The sequence below is a fragment of the Columba livia genome, chromosome 2 (assembly GCF_036013475.1).
Source record: "Columba livia isolate bColLiv1 breed racing homer chromosome 2, bColLiv1.pat.W.v2, whole genome shotgun sequence".
Taxonomy (NCBI): domain Eukaryota; kingdom Metazoa; phylum Chordata; class Aves; order Columbiformes; family Columbidae; genus Columba; species Columba livia.
The window spans coordinates 147,377,414-147,393,544 of NC_088603.1; the positions used below are offsets into that span (position 1 = coordinate 147,377,414).

A 16,131-nucleotide genomic window follows, 5' to 3' on the forward strand; every position below is an offset into this window, starting at 1 on the left:
AGCAATCTCTTCTGTTTCGAACCGTTAGGAGCAAACGTGCTAGGGGTAGAAATAAGTCTTTACAGCCATTGCTTAGATTAAAGAGGCTTGTGCTGAGCAGGGGTGAGGGAGGTGTGCTGTCCTCCCAAGCCCAGCAAGCAGAAAGGCAAACAGGGGTGTGCCTGTTTCCAGGCAATTCAGGCTGTTTTAATCACCTTCCAAAGAGCATATCACAGCATCAAACATGGAGGGGGAAAAGAAAAAAACAGAGAGGGAGGCCCCAAACCCCCAACCTGACATGCTCAGCAGGTTGCTGTTTGGCATGTTAGTGACGCCACCAGCACTAGGAAAGCAGCTTTCTCACCCAGTGCGCTTATTGAGAAGATTATTAAAACCTTTTCATTTAAAAATATTTGGCATAAGCTTCTGCCTAAGTTGGGAGGACACTCTTGCATGCATCTGGTTCCAACAGAGAAAGGAGAATTTAACAGGGCAAAAACTCAAGCAAAACCCCACCGACTTTCCTCATGTCTGCCAAAAAGGGTCTTGAAAGAGCTTGTCTTGTGAGTGAGAGGGACACCAAGAAGTACTCCTTGGCTCTGAACAGGTAAAACAACTGTATTTCCTTCACTTCCATTGCTTTGTCTTCTTTGAGAGCAATATGAGATCCCTGATGTGCCGCCGAGCTGCTGGAGTCAAAGTACAGGGAGTTTCACAGTGCATACTGGGGACATATTTCACTACTTTCAAAATGTTTTGTTTTATTTTTTTCCTTTCCAAACTTTCTTATTAAATGTTTGATGCATTTGCTAGACAGCAGCCTCATATGTCTGCATCTGTGATGGATTGAACCAATCTACTGTTGAAGCAAGTGTCTCCCGCTATGTATTTTATAAGCTTTGCAGATTTATTGTAGGATGCAAAACCTCATGGATTATGCTGCAATTTTAGGCTGAATTATAATAGCGCTATTGATACCATGTTTAATTCAAGGCTCCTTCATGCTTGAATGTCTAAATAATCTATTTGCTGTGAAAGAAATGTGATGCTGTTAAGTACTTGATCCTGCAAAACTATTCAAGTAGATAGCCTATCAGACTGGAAGCTGATGTACCTCTTGTGTGCCAGAGGTCCTGCAAATAGATGCTTGCCTGAGTGAGGAAAGACCCTCTGAAAACATATGATGTGCTGTAGCTTGGGTTGAAAGATGAATATAAAAGTCCATCACAAAATAGTTTTGCAGTTGAACTTATTTTCATTCTTCCTCTTGACTCAGACCAGCAAGCATTTTTAAAAGAAAATAGCTGCTCAGTTACAGCTTAGCACCTCTTGACATTTCCATTATCTCATTGGTTTTCAGGTTATTTATTGCTTGGCTCTCTTAAAACATTTCAGACAGAAACTTGGCATAAACACTGTCAGTTCAAATGGAAATCTGTCTCTCCATGTTCTTATACTGGGGTCATTGCCATCATATTTTAGTCATCTGAGTGTCTGGGTTATTATTTAAATATTATTACATGGCTCCATAAATACACATGACACTGACCAAAATGACTTTTGTGGTAATATTTATATTTTAAAATGATCCCATCTGATTCTACAATTATTTTAGTTACTGAAGAACTCACAGCTTTTTTGACAGTTTGCAGTTTTGTGGGCACAGCTTCTGTGGCTGAGGTCCTTTGGCCCCTTGCCACCTATGGACACAAAAACATTTCTGGACAAACCCTTTACGTGGTGCGGGAAGGGGTGCCCTGAGACAGGGATAGTTGTTAGGCTGCCTTGTGAGGAAGCCCTTGTTTTCCCTGGATCACCAGGAACAGGGAATATTCCCCATGAGAATGCACCCTGGGGGCAAGAATCCCCAGCAGCTGATCCTCCCATCTAAGAGCTGACTCATCTCCTAGAGGAGTCGATTTCTTTCCAATAATTATTTCATAATTTAGAATCATACAACAGTTTGGGTTGGAAGGGACCTTCAAAGGTCATCCAGTCCAACCCCCTGCAACGAGCAGGGACATCTTCAACCAGATCAGGTTGCTCAGAGCCCCATCCAGCCTGGCCTTGAATGTCTCTGGGGATGGGGCATCTACCACCTCTCTGGGCAACTTGGGCCAGTGTTTCACCACCCCCATTGTAAAAAATTTCTTCCTCATGTCTAGCCTGAATCTCCTCTCCTTTAGTTTAAAACTATTACCCCTTATTCTATCACAACAGGCCCTGCTAAAATGTCTGAATTAGGACCAAAGTTGTTTGGGGTGAATCACTGCAACAAATGCAATTGTTGGGCTGATTGCTGCGGATATACCCAGCAGCCCCGGAGCTTGAAGGTCAGGTCCTGAGATGGCTGAGTTATGGCAGTTGGTAACACAGCTCACCGGGAGAAGGAGGACTTGTCTTCCAGGCATGTAGCATTTGTGCTGCCCCTCCTCTCAGCTTTTCCTGCCAGGTGAAGTTTTATTAACTGCTCAATCTAATTACTCCATCCCTGCAATGACCAGAAATGGGGGTCAAGAGCTGGGGTCTCTCCCCCATTCAGAACATCTGGCAGCTCAAGGGGAGACCTCGCCCCACTGTCAGCAACCCCCAGCCTGGGGACCAGACCCAGCATGGGGACCAGAGCCAGTGTGGCGGTGGGGACGCTGCCTGCTGGGCTTGGGCTTGCACAGACCAGCTGCATGCACAGCTTCAGGTGTCTTAAGCCGATCAGTAGCAATAAGCTCATCTTAGCCTTTGGTATAAATTACCACATTTTTCCATTCCCTGTGTGGAGGCTTAATGAACAGCTCTAATGCTTTCAACAGAATTTATTATGCACACAGATTGCCTATTTCTTTGCCATCCCCCAGCCTCTTTCTTTTTAATAAATGCCATTATTACAATACACAGGGAACAAATCTGGTTTTATCTTCACCATGTGAGTAGGAAGTCTGAATACAGGCCCCGTTCCCTGCAAACAAGGCTGTGGGGGAGAGTGTTTTGATCATGCCAAGTTGGTCTGTAGTCACCAGCAGGTTTAGATGTGCTGAGGTCTCCCATGCCAAACTTGAAATGCTTACAAGGGGGTTGGCTTTAGCTGAGCTCTCTGAAAATCAGGTCAGCTGTAGGCTTGTAGGATAATTCAGGTTGGAAGGGACCTCAGGAGGTCTCTGGTCCTACCTCCTGCTCAAAGTGGGGTCAGCCAAGAGGTCAAACAAGGTTACTCAGATCTTTGTCTGGTCTAGTCTTGAAAAAATTCTCTCAGGATGGAGACTGAACTACATATCTGGGCAAACTGCTCCAATACTGAATTATTCTCACAGTCAATCTTTTTCTTCTTGTATTAAAGCTGAACCTTTCTAGTTTCAATTTATTACCATTGTCTTTATCCTTCCTCCATGCACAGCAAGAATGCTCCATCTTCACAACAACCTCCTAAAAAATATTGGCAGGTTGCTGTTTAGTACCCCTGAAACTACCTCTTCTCTAGGATGGACTCAGGGCTCCAGCCTTCAACCATCCTGATGGCTCTCTGCTGAACCTGTGCCAGGTTATTGATCTCTCATCTGCTGGGGGCTCTAAAACCGGACACTATATTACAGATATGGTCTCAGAAGTCTGTCCCAGGTGTGGGACTTTGCATTCCTTGTTGAATTTCATAAGGTCCCTGTTGGCCCCTTCCTCCAGCCTGCCCGTTGCAGCCTTGCCGTCCAATATATCAGCTGCACCTTCAGCTTGGCATCATCTGCCAACTTGATCAGGGAGTACTCCACCACCTTCTCCTCCAGGTAATAGGCAAAGATAGTACACAGGTCTGGTCCCATGATAGGACATCGCTTCTCACCAGCCTCCAGGAAGGGTGTGAATTATAATCGTAACAGTATGAAGCTGAGCACACAGGACCTCCTGCCTTATGCAAAAATGTTGTCTGTAAGGCATATCAAGAGTGATTCATAACACTTCTCTTTAGCTTAGGTCTGAATTAAGTGTCTAAGATAGTTTTATATGGTCTTTTTACAGTCAACGGTGGTGGTAGGAGAGGATAAATTCTTCAGATGATTAATCATTTGTTATGTTATTTTTTCATGTGATGTCACCTGTTTAGTGATTGAGATAACCATGTATCAAAGACTAGGGAGTATCCTAAATACATTGCTGAAGTTGCCACCAATGAAGACAGGCCAGATGATTTTACTTCTTGCTGACAGTAGATCAGAGTAATATTGACCAGAAATATTCAGTAACTCACTTCATAAATTAGTAGATTTGCATCAGATTGTACCAACTACACTGTGAACTAGATTTTTGCTTGATCCAGCATGGATTTCTGAACATGTTCTTTGTGTGTCACTATAGTGGGATGTTGAATACCATCACACAGTGATGGCTTCTAGTCTTGAGGTTTTTGGTTTTATTTTGTCTCTGAGAGAAGAGGCAAGAGAATAAAAAAAAGGGGGTGGGGGGGAAGTGGGCAGTGCTGAAAGCAAGAAAGATGTGTTAAGACCATAGTGCTTGTCTTCATGTAAAAGTTTTTAACGTGGAGCATTAATGTGACCTGTAGTTACTTCTATCTATCAGTGAAGCCTTAGGCTTGTAATTGATTCCTGTCTGACAGGCTCATACCAGCAGACAAAAAGTTTGAAATGAGCCTGGGAGATGATTTCTTGAGGTGGAGATTGATTTTCTATAACAAGCATGTAGGGAATATTTTCTTCTTTTTCTGCCCTCTTGCAGGTGATATGAAAACTCTGATGGGATCAGAGTCCTGATCAAATAAAGGCTTTTCACCACTCACTGTGCTTTGTAGAAGTCAATACTCAGGAAAACTTCAGGTGTCTCTTGTGACTTCCAAAGGGTTTTAGCTGTGGGGCCTATGGTTATGTCTCCGTTTTGCCATTTTGCCAGCTGTCCCAGGAGCACGCAGTATCTTCGGAGACTGAGCAAAACCCATCCCATTGCTTTTGCTCTCATGTTAGGCGACATGAGGACCCTGTAGAAAGGACTGTGTCTGCCCAGTACTGGCCATACCTCACCTCCATGATGCCCACTTCATCACCGAAAGAAAATTAGAACCAAGATAGTAAGATGTCTGAAACACAAATTGAATAACTAGGACATCAGCACAGGGAATTGATGGTTCAGGGATATAACAATGATACATAAAATCGTGAATGATGCGATGAAGGTAAACAGGGAATGGTCATTCATTATTTCTAACAGTAAAAGAACTAATTAACTTATCAGGCAGGCAGCTTAAGAGTAACAAAGGATGCATTATTTTTACACAAATCATAATTAAACTTTGGAGCTCAACACTTTCACATCAGCCAGGTTTGTGGAAGAAAGATCTGTAAATGACTATTAGAAACAAACTCTGGTTCAGCCACATCCAAGCCCCCAGACTTGTGCAACTGGTGAGCAACACCTCAGTGGACATGTTCCTTTTTGGTACCATGTTTTAATGTATTCCGGTGTGCTCATGATGAAGTTTGGATACTTGACTTCGTGCGACTTTGGTCTAACTCTACATATCTATTGTTATACTGTTATGCAGAAGGAAATTTATTGACTATACAGTTATGCACGCATGGCCAGGCCCTCAAAATGAGACTAAATAAAATAACCATAGGACAAATTTCCATCTACTAAACCTCTAAATGTTAGCAAATACATAAATATTTGTCTTTGTTTTGTGCCGACAATAAGGAAAAGGGGAATCTGGACAGCCAGGCTATAAACTGGGTCTGAAACAGCTCGGAAATATTCAAGATTGGTACATCAGTTGAAATTGGAGTGGTGCCAACATAAGGGACGTGACTATGGCTTTGATATTTTTTTTCTCTGAAAGCAGTTTCATTATCCTTTCAGGCACCAGAAAAATTACTATTTTCCCTTGTGAAGGAGATGATCTCCTGTGGGAAGTGCAGTGATTCCGCATTTTGCTCTTTTGACTGGGGATCTCATAATGGTCTAGGAGGATGGCAATTATTCCCATCAGCCTGCAGATCAAGGCACCCAGCAGATCAAGTGAAAACAAACAAAAGGAAGTTGCAATCAAAAGCTTTTGCTAATGATTTGTGTGGAATCTGCAATATATATTAATATTTCCTCCTTCCCCCCTTCTGGGCATGAGTCAGTAGGAGCCTTTCTGTGACATTCCCCTGACTATCTTTTTAGAAAGGAAAGAGAATTTGAAATGGAGAAAAAATTATTTTTTAATCTGGGACTCTGCTTGCAGTGTGCTAGTGCAGACATCTGATGCTCAAAGGCTACATCTTGCTCTAACACACTCAGAAGGGGTTTATGGTTTGACAGAGCTGATCTCTGCACCTTAAGCTTTTGATTCACACATTTATAAAACTGTCTCTTAGATTCTTTTAATTAGTGGCAGGCTGCTCTTGGAAGAAAAAAAACGGTTACGCACAGGAGCTGGCAGGAGTCTTCCTCACCGATTGGGGCAGATGCTGCTTTGTGAGTTCAAAGGGAGTAGTGAATGTTCACCACCTCTGACAACCAGGCCACTTTTATTTAGGTACCCTTTAGACAGAAAAATATGACATTTGTGGGTTTACATTGTCTCTGTTTGCTTTTGCATCTGTTCTATGAGATCTGTGGACAGTGCTTTCGTATCCCTCAGCGGTACTCTGAGGTTTTGTTAGCTGGTGGAGAGACTTTGAGATTAAAAAATGGAGGGGGTCACAAAGCAACCTATTTTGTTAACAGCAAGGAAAGGATTTGGTGGCTCAGAAATCTGCAGGGATAATTTTGGTATCCCTGCCCTGACAGGCTGTTGAGCTGATCATGACTCATGTTGTTAAGATGATTTTAACATTCAATGCCAGCTGATGAAAATTGAGTTAAAGGGAAATTAATTTTACATGCAAACTGTAGAAAAACACAGGATGTTAACTCCGGAGAGGGAGCACAAGGAAGAAAAACTTGCATGCCCTCATGTCCAGGGCAGAGCGAGAGAACTACAGTATTTTATTCAGCCATCTGGAAGGAATCAATTTGTGGTACCTTCTGAGTCTAATTCATCAGGAAAATATTGTACCTAAGTGACACAGTGCACATGAGGAGCCTGATGAATGTAAAACTAAAGGACTGGAGAAGGACTGGCTAGCGGGTACCCCAGCAGGCAGATGGGCAGCCCGTTCCCCAGGTGGTCCAGCTCCCATTTATTTGTAGTTGTGATGAAAATAAAACACTGATAAAAGGACTTAGAAAACTCACTGGCTCCAGGCATCAGGTATTCAATCTGACCAGTTGCTCTTTCAAGCAAGCTCCTCACGTACAGGAGGAACCGTTGAGCAAACAGAGACCACATGCTCGCCTGGCTGGGAAACAAGCTGACTCAGGGGAACATGTTGCACCCCTGGAACATCTCAATAATATTTACACACTGATTATCTACAGTTGCAAGGCTTGACTGCCAAGGTGGGTCAGCTCTTCTCCTTTTGCCATTGCCTCTGTGGTGCTGATGAACACAACGAGGGGCTGAGGTATCTCTCCCATCAGTGGGGAGCAGGGCACCTGGCAGGGCTTGGGACTCACTGGGAAGCTGCAATCCCCTTGGGCTTCCCAAAAAGGCAGCTGGAAAAAGCTTCTGTCTTCAGCGCATTTTTTTTTCTTGACACCAGCTTCTGCAGTCTGGCAGCCACTGGCATGATTTCTTTCCAGCAAGATTTTAAGCATCTTGACACTTCCATAAACAGTGCACAAATCCTACTCCAAGATACATGTACCTCCCCAGGCACAGCTCTTCTTCATGCAGCTGAATAAACAACTCTTCCTGGTCCAAAAGGAAAGCCCTTAGCCAGAGTGAGGAAAAGAGGCTGTTATATTGGGGATAACTAACCCCACATCTTGCCCCCAGGCTGATTACAGATTTGGAAACAGCAGTGGGGTTTGCTGTGTTCCCATACAGGCTTGCAAACTATAGCCCTGCACATACAGCCATCAAATAACTGTAACGTGGTTATACAGATGTTACACACGTGCACCTGGGAAGAATTTGGCTTTTGATGCCACAGTGTGCTCCCACAGGTCTCGGTACCTGGCGGGGGATGTTTTACCCATGGGGATAACACATTAGGAGCAGTTGTGGCAACAAATGTTGTGTCTGGAGAGACATAATGGTTTTTGGTTGAGTCTTCTGTGACAGGGTTTAGGGGTTATTTTTGCCGTTTGGGCTCTTTTCAGTTGACAGGGAAGGAGGAGGGAATGTTGTTTCTTACCAAACCACCTTGAGGTCTCCCCTAGGGGAGTTTTTTGGCTTCTTTACTGAAAGCACCAGGTGTCGTGGTCATCCAGGAGCTCCCGCACTTACAATGCAATGTGCTCAGTCCTGGACCTCTCTACCCCCATCCCACGTTCTCTATGCAGGAACCCCAAGAAGGAGAGCACTGAGGTTTTGTGACATAGCAAATTTGGCCAGGAAATAATCTTGTGATGGAGCAGTGCTCAAAGAGCCCCTTCTGCCAAACTTCTCACCTTTTAATGGAATCAGTGGCACAAAGGGGTCAGAATACTATGGAGAACTGATTTCTTTGATTTTTTTAAGTGCCTTTGAAACTTCAGGGCTATTATTTTCTATGTTCATGCCTTGCTGGAAAATTAATAGATTTTGTACATGTGCATGCAAAGAGAGGACAGAAAAATCTTTAGTCAATTACATTTAAGAAAAACAAGATTTTTTAAATAGTGTTTCTGATAAAGCTGCTGAGAATTAAAAACTGAAATTTTCTATAGAATTGTGTCCATGCTATGCTGAATTTGGTTACTATCTGCATGAGATATGACTTTTTGAAAATCATACAGTGTGCCTAAAATACACAGCCCAAGAAAGTCTCCCTGTGCTCCAAGAACTGCTAAATAATGTAGGAGAGCCCAAAGAGTTGGGAAACACAGCCAGAGCAGTCATTTCATCTGCAGCTCCCTCCTGCAGAGCCCTGCTTGTGTCTGCAAACCTCTTCTACGACCTGCTCCACTGCTCCCAATGCTGCTTTTATCCTTCGAAAACATTAATTACATACTTTCTGGGGCTGCAGGGCTAGACTCCCAAATAACCAGGGTTTTTCTTTTTTGACCTTCTGTTTCTTTCAATCCTGAAGGATGAGCCGACATCAGAAGAATTTAAATGAACTGAGGCAGCAGCAGGAAGTAGAAGATACTGAAGCTAATCCAGCGTATCACTGTCACGGCTACTCAGAGGCCTACGAGGACAGAAAAAGGGAGCAGCATCAAGCCAGGAGGAAGCTCTGCGTAGCTTCAGTAATCTGCATCTTCTTCATGACTGCTGAGATTACAGGGGAGTATTTTTGCTCAGACATCTCAGTTTGGTGCCCAGCACAGCCATATTCATGTCCTTTTGCACCTACTCTGAGCGCAGTGACCCATGACACACAGAGGTGAACCCACCTGGGGTAAAATAACTCTCTATGCAATCCTTAAAAGAATTGTGGGGGTTTTTTTAAGTTAAATCATAAAAATATTTTCATATATTCATTTATGGATTGCATCTGAGTAGGAATACAAGGATCATTTAATAGTCTAAGCTGTTCTCCCAGGTCTTTAAGCTTGGCTAAAGGTGGCTAGCACGTCTTAGCGTCATGTCACAAAAGGTTACTAATAAACCATGTTACATTTTTTGGAAAAGATTAAAAGATTTTACATGTTTATCCAGGCTGGTGAGACCTCAGCCCTGATGAAGGCTGCTAGCAGCAAGATCTGATATAAAACGCAATGGCATTTACAAAATCCAGGGAAATTCACTGCCAGAATAACCATCTGCTTTTCTTCAGTTAAGTCAATGTATTTATACCAGGGCACGTTTATCTTTTAAGAGGGTCTGCTGGTGTGTCTCTGGATCAATGGAAGATTATTCCCCTGCCTAATTAGCCTTCACTTCTGGAACCATCCTACAACATCCAATATAAGTTTTTGGCTCACTCATAGAGCATTAGCTTTTGTTCTGTCCTACCAATCTGCTCTCTGCATGGCTTCTATGGTATTTGTACCCACCTGATAGTTCCTGGCTCTTTAATTTCCCTTTCTCTACGGTGAGGTGAGGTAAGGCATGAGGAACCCCACAAGCTTTTACCATATATGCCCCAGGGAATGTAACAAAAATTAGCCTAGAAGGCCTCTGAAACCCATGTTTTCCCTGCTTTGGCATCTCTGGAACCCCATGAAAATGAAATAGAAAGGCTTTGTCTTCCCCACAGGTGACAAGTGGAGGCAATGAAAGAGCCGCTGCATTTCTGCCTTCTTTCCTGGCTGCCAAACCCAGCAGGGACTTCTCCATCTCTTTCCTCCTGAGCACTTTATCCGCGTGAAGCCCCGTTGTTTGTAGGTCATGTTCATATCCCCCACGAAAATCAGTGCAAACCACTAATCTCCATGCAGTGACTTCCAGAGCCAGAAGTAATGCATTATTAACAAAACCGTATAATCAGTAGGCTTAAGTCCGGTGAATGCAGCAGTGCTAGAGGATAATTGGAAGGACAGATGATATGTTAACTAAATGTTTCATTTTGCTTAATGAATCATACAGCTTTTTTGCAGTGACAGCTTAAGTAACAGGCTTGAGGACCATTTTGCTTCAGACCATTAAACTTTGACAAACCAGTTATTAACTGCAGTTACAGACAGCAGTCTATGGAGATTTTTGTAATTATGAACCATACATTTAATTTTTTTAATCATCAGGCTAGACAGACTGTGCCTGATGATTGACCATTGAGTGACTGACAGTTTCTACTGCTTTGTGGTATGCAAAGCTATAGACATCCATTGTGGGTAATGGTAAGTCATAAAGGCCACTTGTTGAGAGTATTGATACGGAGCAATAAAAGCCTATAACTGCTACAGAGGCTTTATTCTTGCAAATAAAGAACATGTTCTCTTTCCTTCTCCTCTTAAGGGCAAACAGCTTCCATGGGCATTATTATGCTAAACAGAAGAAACCAAGCGGCATCACTCTCAAAGCAGTTGAAAAGTTGTGCTTCTTTGCATCTGTACATCTTTTCTGTGATATTTTTGCTCAAACCATCTGTGCTGGCCCTTAGTGCTTTCCCAAAAGGGGTACTGTTGGCTGAGTCTGATACACCAACTGTCTCCGATCTTCTGCTTTTCTAATGCAGATCCATCACAATCTCCATAGATTTGGAGATATCAGTCAAACAGATGATACCCTATGTACAGACCTGATATAAAGTGCTTCCCAAGGATTTCTAGTGGCTAAGGACCAAATGTGAATTTCAAAGTACTTCATTTTCATTTGGGCACTAGAAAGAGAGACAAACCCACCATGTGTCATCATGTCAAAGGGAATATGAAGACATAGTATCATAGAATAGTTTGGGTTGGAAGGGACCTTCCAAGGTCTTCTAGTCCAATCTGCCTGCAATGAGCAGGGACATCTTCAACCAGATCAGGTTGCTCAAAGCCCTGCCCAGCCTGGCCTTGAATGTCTCTGGGGATGTGGCATCTACCACCTCTCTGGGCAACTTGGGCCAGTGTTTCACCACCTTCATTGTAAAAAATTTCCTCACGTCTAGCCTGAATCTCCCCTCCTTTAGTTTAAAACCATTATCTCTTGTCCTGTTGTAACAAACCCTGCTAGAAAGTCTGTCCCTGTCTTTCTCACAAGCCCCTTTTAAGCACTGAAAGGCCACAATAAGGTCTCCCCAGAGCCTTCTCCAGGCTGAAACTTGACCAGGTTGCTAAGATAAGCAGACTGAGGTCTCAGAAACTCACCCAAGGCATTAGTTATGCCAGCAATATGTATTAATTTGTCAAAAAGTGTACGTGCATTTACACTCGCTCATGTTCTGGAGAATCCCCATTCTGTTGAATTTTTCATTCTACTGTAAGGAATGAGATGCCTCCAAATTACGCAGTCACGCCTGCCCCCTTTTGGGAAGTAACTTTCAGGCATCTGTAAATGGGATGGCAACAGAAAAAAATAATATATGCCCTAAATGTGCAACATGCATTTTCCTGCAGTGACAAAACATGCAGTATTAGGTATTCCAATGTAAAATCTACATATGGGAGGAAATTAAACAAACAGTCCATCCTGCCGGCATGAAGACTTTCCATCGAAAAGGAAACAGAACATGTGTCTACATTTCCCATTGTCAGTGGTATTTTGCCAAAGGCTTTAATGAGACATCTACGATGTTTTCCAGGATTCATTCATTCTCATATGGGTTGTAATCAGAAGAAACAGGTGAGCTGAAATTAATTAAATTACTGAAGAAGGAGGGAAAGATATTGCTAACCACAGAAGCTTGATGTTTTGGCTCTGTTATTTCAAATCTCCATTTTTCTACATTTCCACTCTGATGAAAGGATTCCCCTGCTATAAGAAGTTGGCAGGACATCTTCCTGCCTGTGATCCTTGCCTTCTCCTGCAGCCACCAGCAGCTGGGGTAGTTTAGAGCAACCTTTAAGTTTCTTTGGATTTGCCTTTAGCCCTGAGACATCATGGTTACAAGAATTTGGCAAAATAACGATATTGCAGTTTCAGATAGTCTAAAATGGTGCGCTTTTTTTTTTTTTTTAGATTTCACATAAAACCAAAACCCTCCAAAGTAGGGTTTTGATATTCAGTCACATTTTTCCTGCTCTAGCAACAAAATTAAATCATGCATTACAGATGCAAAATGATAGATTAGTGCTGTAAACAGCACATTTTTCTCTATGCCTTCACAAAAATGGCTGGTTGTTTATCACAGCTGTTCTACTGGGACCTTTCCTTTTACTCCTGTTCTAGTGTTGCCTGTGACAAATAAAAAGTTGGGCATCCAGCCATCTAAAACTCAGGAAGAACATGCATATTTTCCTATAATAAATAGGAAATGAATCCCATAAACTAAGAGTCTGAGTATTTGTACATACATTAAAATATTAGTGATCTGTGAAGAAATAGTGGGAGGATACCTGAAATGTGATCACTAATACTGCTTTTCATCAAGAAATTTGATATTAAAATAGTTCCAATAAAACAGTCCAAAAGAAGTATAACCAGAGAACTAATATATCGCAAGACTTATTGTCCTTAGGGCTCTGTCAGACAAAGAAGTTTAACTTGTTTCTTTCTATGAATTCGTACCTTTCACTGCATGAGGGAGGTACTAATGAAACTAACTTTGAAGGGTTTTGAATCATATGTTACCACTGAAAACTGAATGTTCCCTTTGATTCACAGCAAAGCAAGTCTTGAGTTTGATTTGATCAGCTCAAACTTCCGAACAGAGCCATGATGTGGACACGTGTTTCACACAGGTGGGCAGATCGCCGGGAGCCTGGCGGTGATCACTGATGCGGCGCACATCCTGGTGGACCTGACCAGCTTCCTGATCAGCCTTTTCTCACTGTGGCTTGCCTCCAAACCTCCCACCAAGCAGCTCACTTTTGGATGGCACCGAGCAGGTAGGAAACATGTCACAGTATGAAAATGTGGAAGGGGAAAGGGGAGTCATCGTAGACAGGGACTGCAAAACATGCCAATGTCCAATGTATTTTACAGAAGTTTAGAGACAGTACACTAATGCTCTCAAAGGCCCCAGGACACATGACAAACTGATCAAGCCATTGAGCTTCAAAGAAATAAAAATCACACTCATCTCTGAGCTACAAACATGCCTTACAGTTAATTATCTAATATGGTTTAGGACTGGTGCTAGCTTTGGTTGAAACAGATAACAGCAATGTCCCTCAGTCACCTGAGCATGAGGAGTACTGAGTCCTCAATCTACTATGAAATATAAGTTTATATAACAGCAGCAATAACCATGAAAACGAGGATGTACTCCATTTATAGAATGATAAACCAAATAATTAAATTATTTTTAAAAGACAGCCATGTTATATTTGCAGAAAAGTGAGATCCTTTAAGATTCACCCTCTTCTAAATCCTCTTCCTATATATTTCTTTATCAATATTGGTTTTTATCAGATGGAAGCACTGGTAGGTTTTGAAAGTTCTTTGTCCTCAACCAAAATCCATATATTTACAGATGATACCTAATACCAAAAGCCTTAAAATCAAGCACAAGTGCTTTTACAAAAGACAAGACATCAGCAAAAGATTAACTTTGGGAAAACCATTCTGGTGGTACGATTCTGTTCAAGATTTAGACATAATATAAATATCAATGTCTACACATAAGTGAGTACATATAAGCACAGGGTCCAAGTTTCTGATACTTTCAACAGAAATCTAGGCTATGTTCAGCTATCTAAACAGAGGTCTAGTGCTACAATGCTAGGGTGCCTGACACTTATGCATGGGAACGGCAGCTATGGCACAAGACCCACAGGAAACCACACAGGATGCCCAGCACAAGATCAGGGCATCTCAAATGCCACCAGACATTCGTACTTAAGAAACTAAGATGTGTTTCCAGTCAGTCAATGAAGGAGGGAGCTGTATGAATCACCATTAATTTGATGTCCACTGTCCACAAGGGGAGCTTAGACACCTAGCTCACACCTACATGTAGACATTTTAGTTTAGTTGCCTCTGTCTGGAAACAAATCCCACACTGGATGTCTTCAGGCTCCATTTATTTGCACATATGTAAGGAATCGGTGCTATTTCAAATGTCATAATGTATTCTACAAGTCTCCAGCTGCCACTTTAAAAGTCTATGAGTCATCTATGCATCTTGTGTCAAGTCATACATGGAGTTGTCAGTGTATCTCAGATGGCTCTAATCACCTACCACCTGAACTGAGGATTCAAATGATAAAAGCTTCAAGGATGTTCGGCACAAATGTCCAGAAGCAGCTTCTGACTTGGTATGTCTGCAGGCCAAGGTTGCCTGTAGCTGCAGAATGTACCAGAGAAGACATTTGCCAACCTCATCCCATCTTTATTTTGCTCCCTGAATATATTCTACCAGCTCTGCTGGGAACTGGCTGCTGGATGAGGGGGAGGTTTATTATGACTGAAGTGTGGCTGGCATTATGTTGCCAACACACAGCTGAATTTTGCAGCCTTAGCAAACTACTACTTACCATTAGTTGATGCATAATTACTTTTTGTGTTTATGCTTTCTTAGTCTGGGAATAAATGAAAGTGAAAGAGCGACTCTTACTGACAAGATAGTAGGCAGGTTCAGGTACCTCATGTAATTTCACCCTTGATCTGTGTTCAGTTTTTTAGTTTTTTGCCATTGCAATGCAAAACTTCAAACTCAATCTTTAAATGCCTGTTATCCTGATAGCAAAGAGAGCCCTGCATCAATGGTCAGTGGCTATTTAATTGCATTCCATGACAGTTATCCAGTTTCTTGGGTTTTGGTGGTGGTTTGCTGTGTGCTTGTTCTGTATTGTATTGTTTTGTTTTGTTTTCTCCAGCTGTATTTCCAGTTTAATACGCAGGTGGGTGCCTTAACAGAGTAGCTGAGGGCAGTCAGGTGGGTGGCAGAGTCATCGTGTGCTGACTACCGAAGTCTTGCCGCTGCAGCCCTCCATGACACTGGAAGCTGTTTTTCCCTGCTTTTCTCAGACTGATAGATAGGGTTTGTCATACGAAGCCTGTGTGTGACAGGTTCAGGTTTAGCAGGAGCCATTTGAATGCCTCTTGTGTCCTAAGCCAGAACCAGGCAGCAGAATCAGTCAAGACAGCAGTTAAACACAATCCTTTGGATATGCAGCTACTTTCAGCAACATGGCTAGAAACATAATGTTGAAGGAGACTGATAGTATGAGCCAGACCTACTTCCAGGTAGGAGAGGTCTCTTCAGCCTCAATTTCTTTATCTCTGATATGATTCAGAGTTTCCCAATCAATCCTATACTATTGGTTGCTGTGCTGTTAGTGTTAGAAGTTCCGAAGACATGAAGCTGAGAGCATCTTGAGGAAAACATTTAGTACTACTGCTGAACTGGTCTGTAAGCTTAGCTAAACTTTTGCAAATATACTGCATTGAAAAGTAATATGCATTTTCACCTATGTAGGTAAAGAAGATCTCTAACATTTTCAGCTGTGGAGTATATGCACGCACTCACACAGACATTCGTGCAGCCGTGCCAAAATCTGTTTGCTCCCGTCATAGCAATGACAGCACAGCCATCAACACCTTCAGCTGGGCCCGGTTCGCAGGGTTTTGACCTGTAACTTGCAGAAAATATAAACACCAGGTTTATCTGACAA

At 42.4% G+C, this 16,131-nt stretch overlaps 1 protein-coding gene across 1 annotated transcript in view; it reads left to right on the forward strand.

Annotated features, from left to right (window-relative positions):
- Positions 1-263: 263 nt before the first annotated feature.
- The window catches only part of SLC30A8 (solute carrier family 30 member 8), a 30,773-nt gene continuing 14,905 nt past the window's right edge, over positions 264-16,131 (forward strand). Inside the window, exons 1-3 of the mRNA XM_065054296.1 lie at positions 264-586; positions 9,075-9,283; positions 13,255-13,401. Coding sequence (XP_064910368.1) covers positions 507-586; positions 9,075-9,283; positions 13,255-13,401 — 436 coding nt within the window. The 5' untranslated portion in view covers positions 264-506. The remainder of the gene's footprint in view (positions 587-9,074; positions 9,284-13,254; positions 13,402-16,131) is intronic.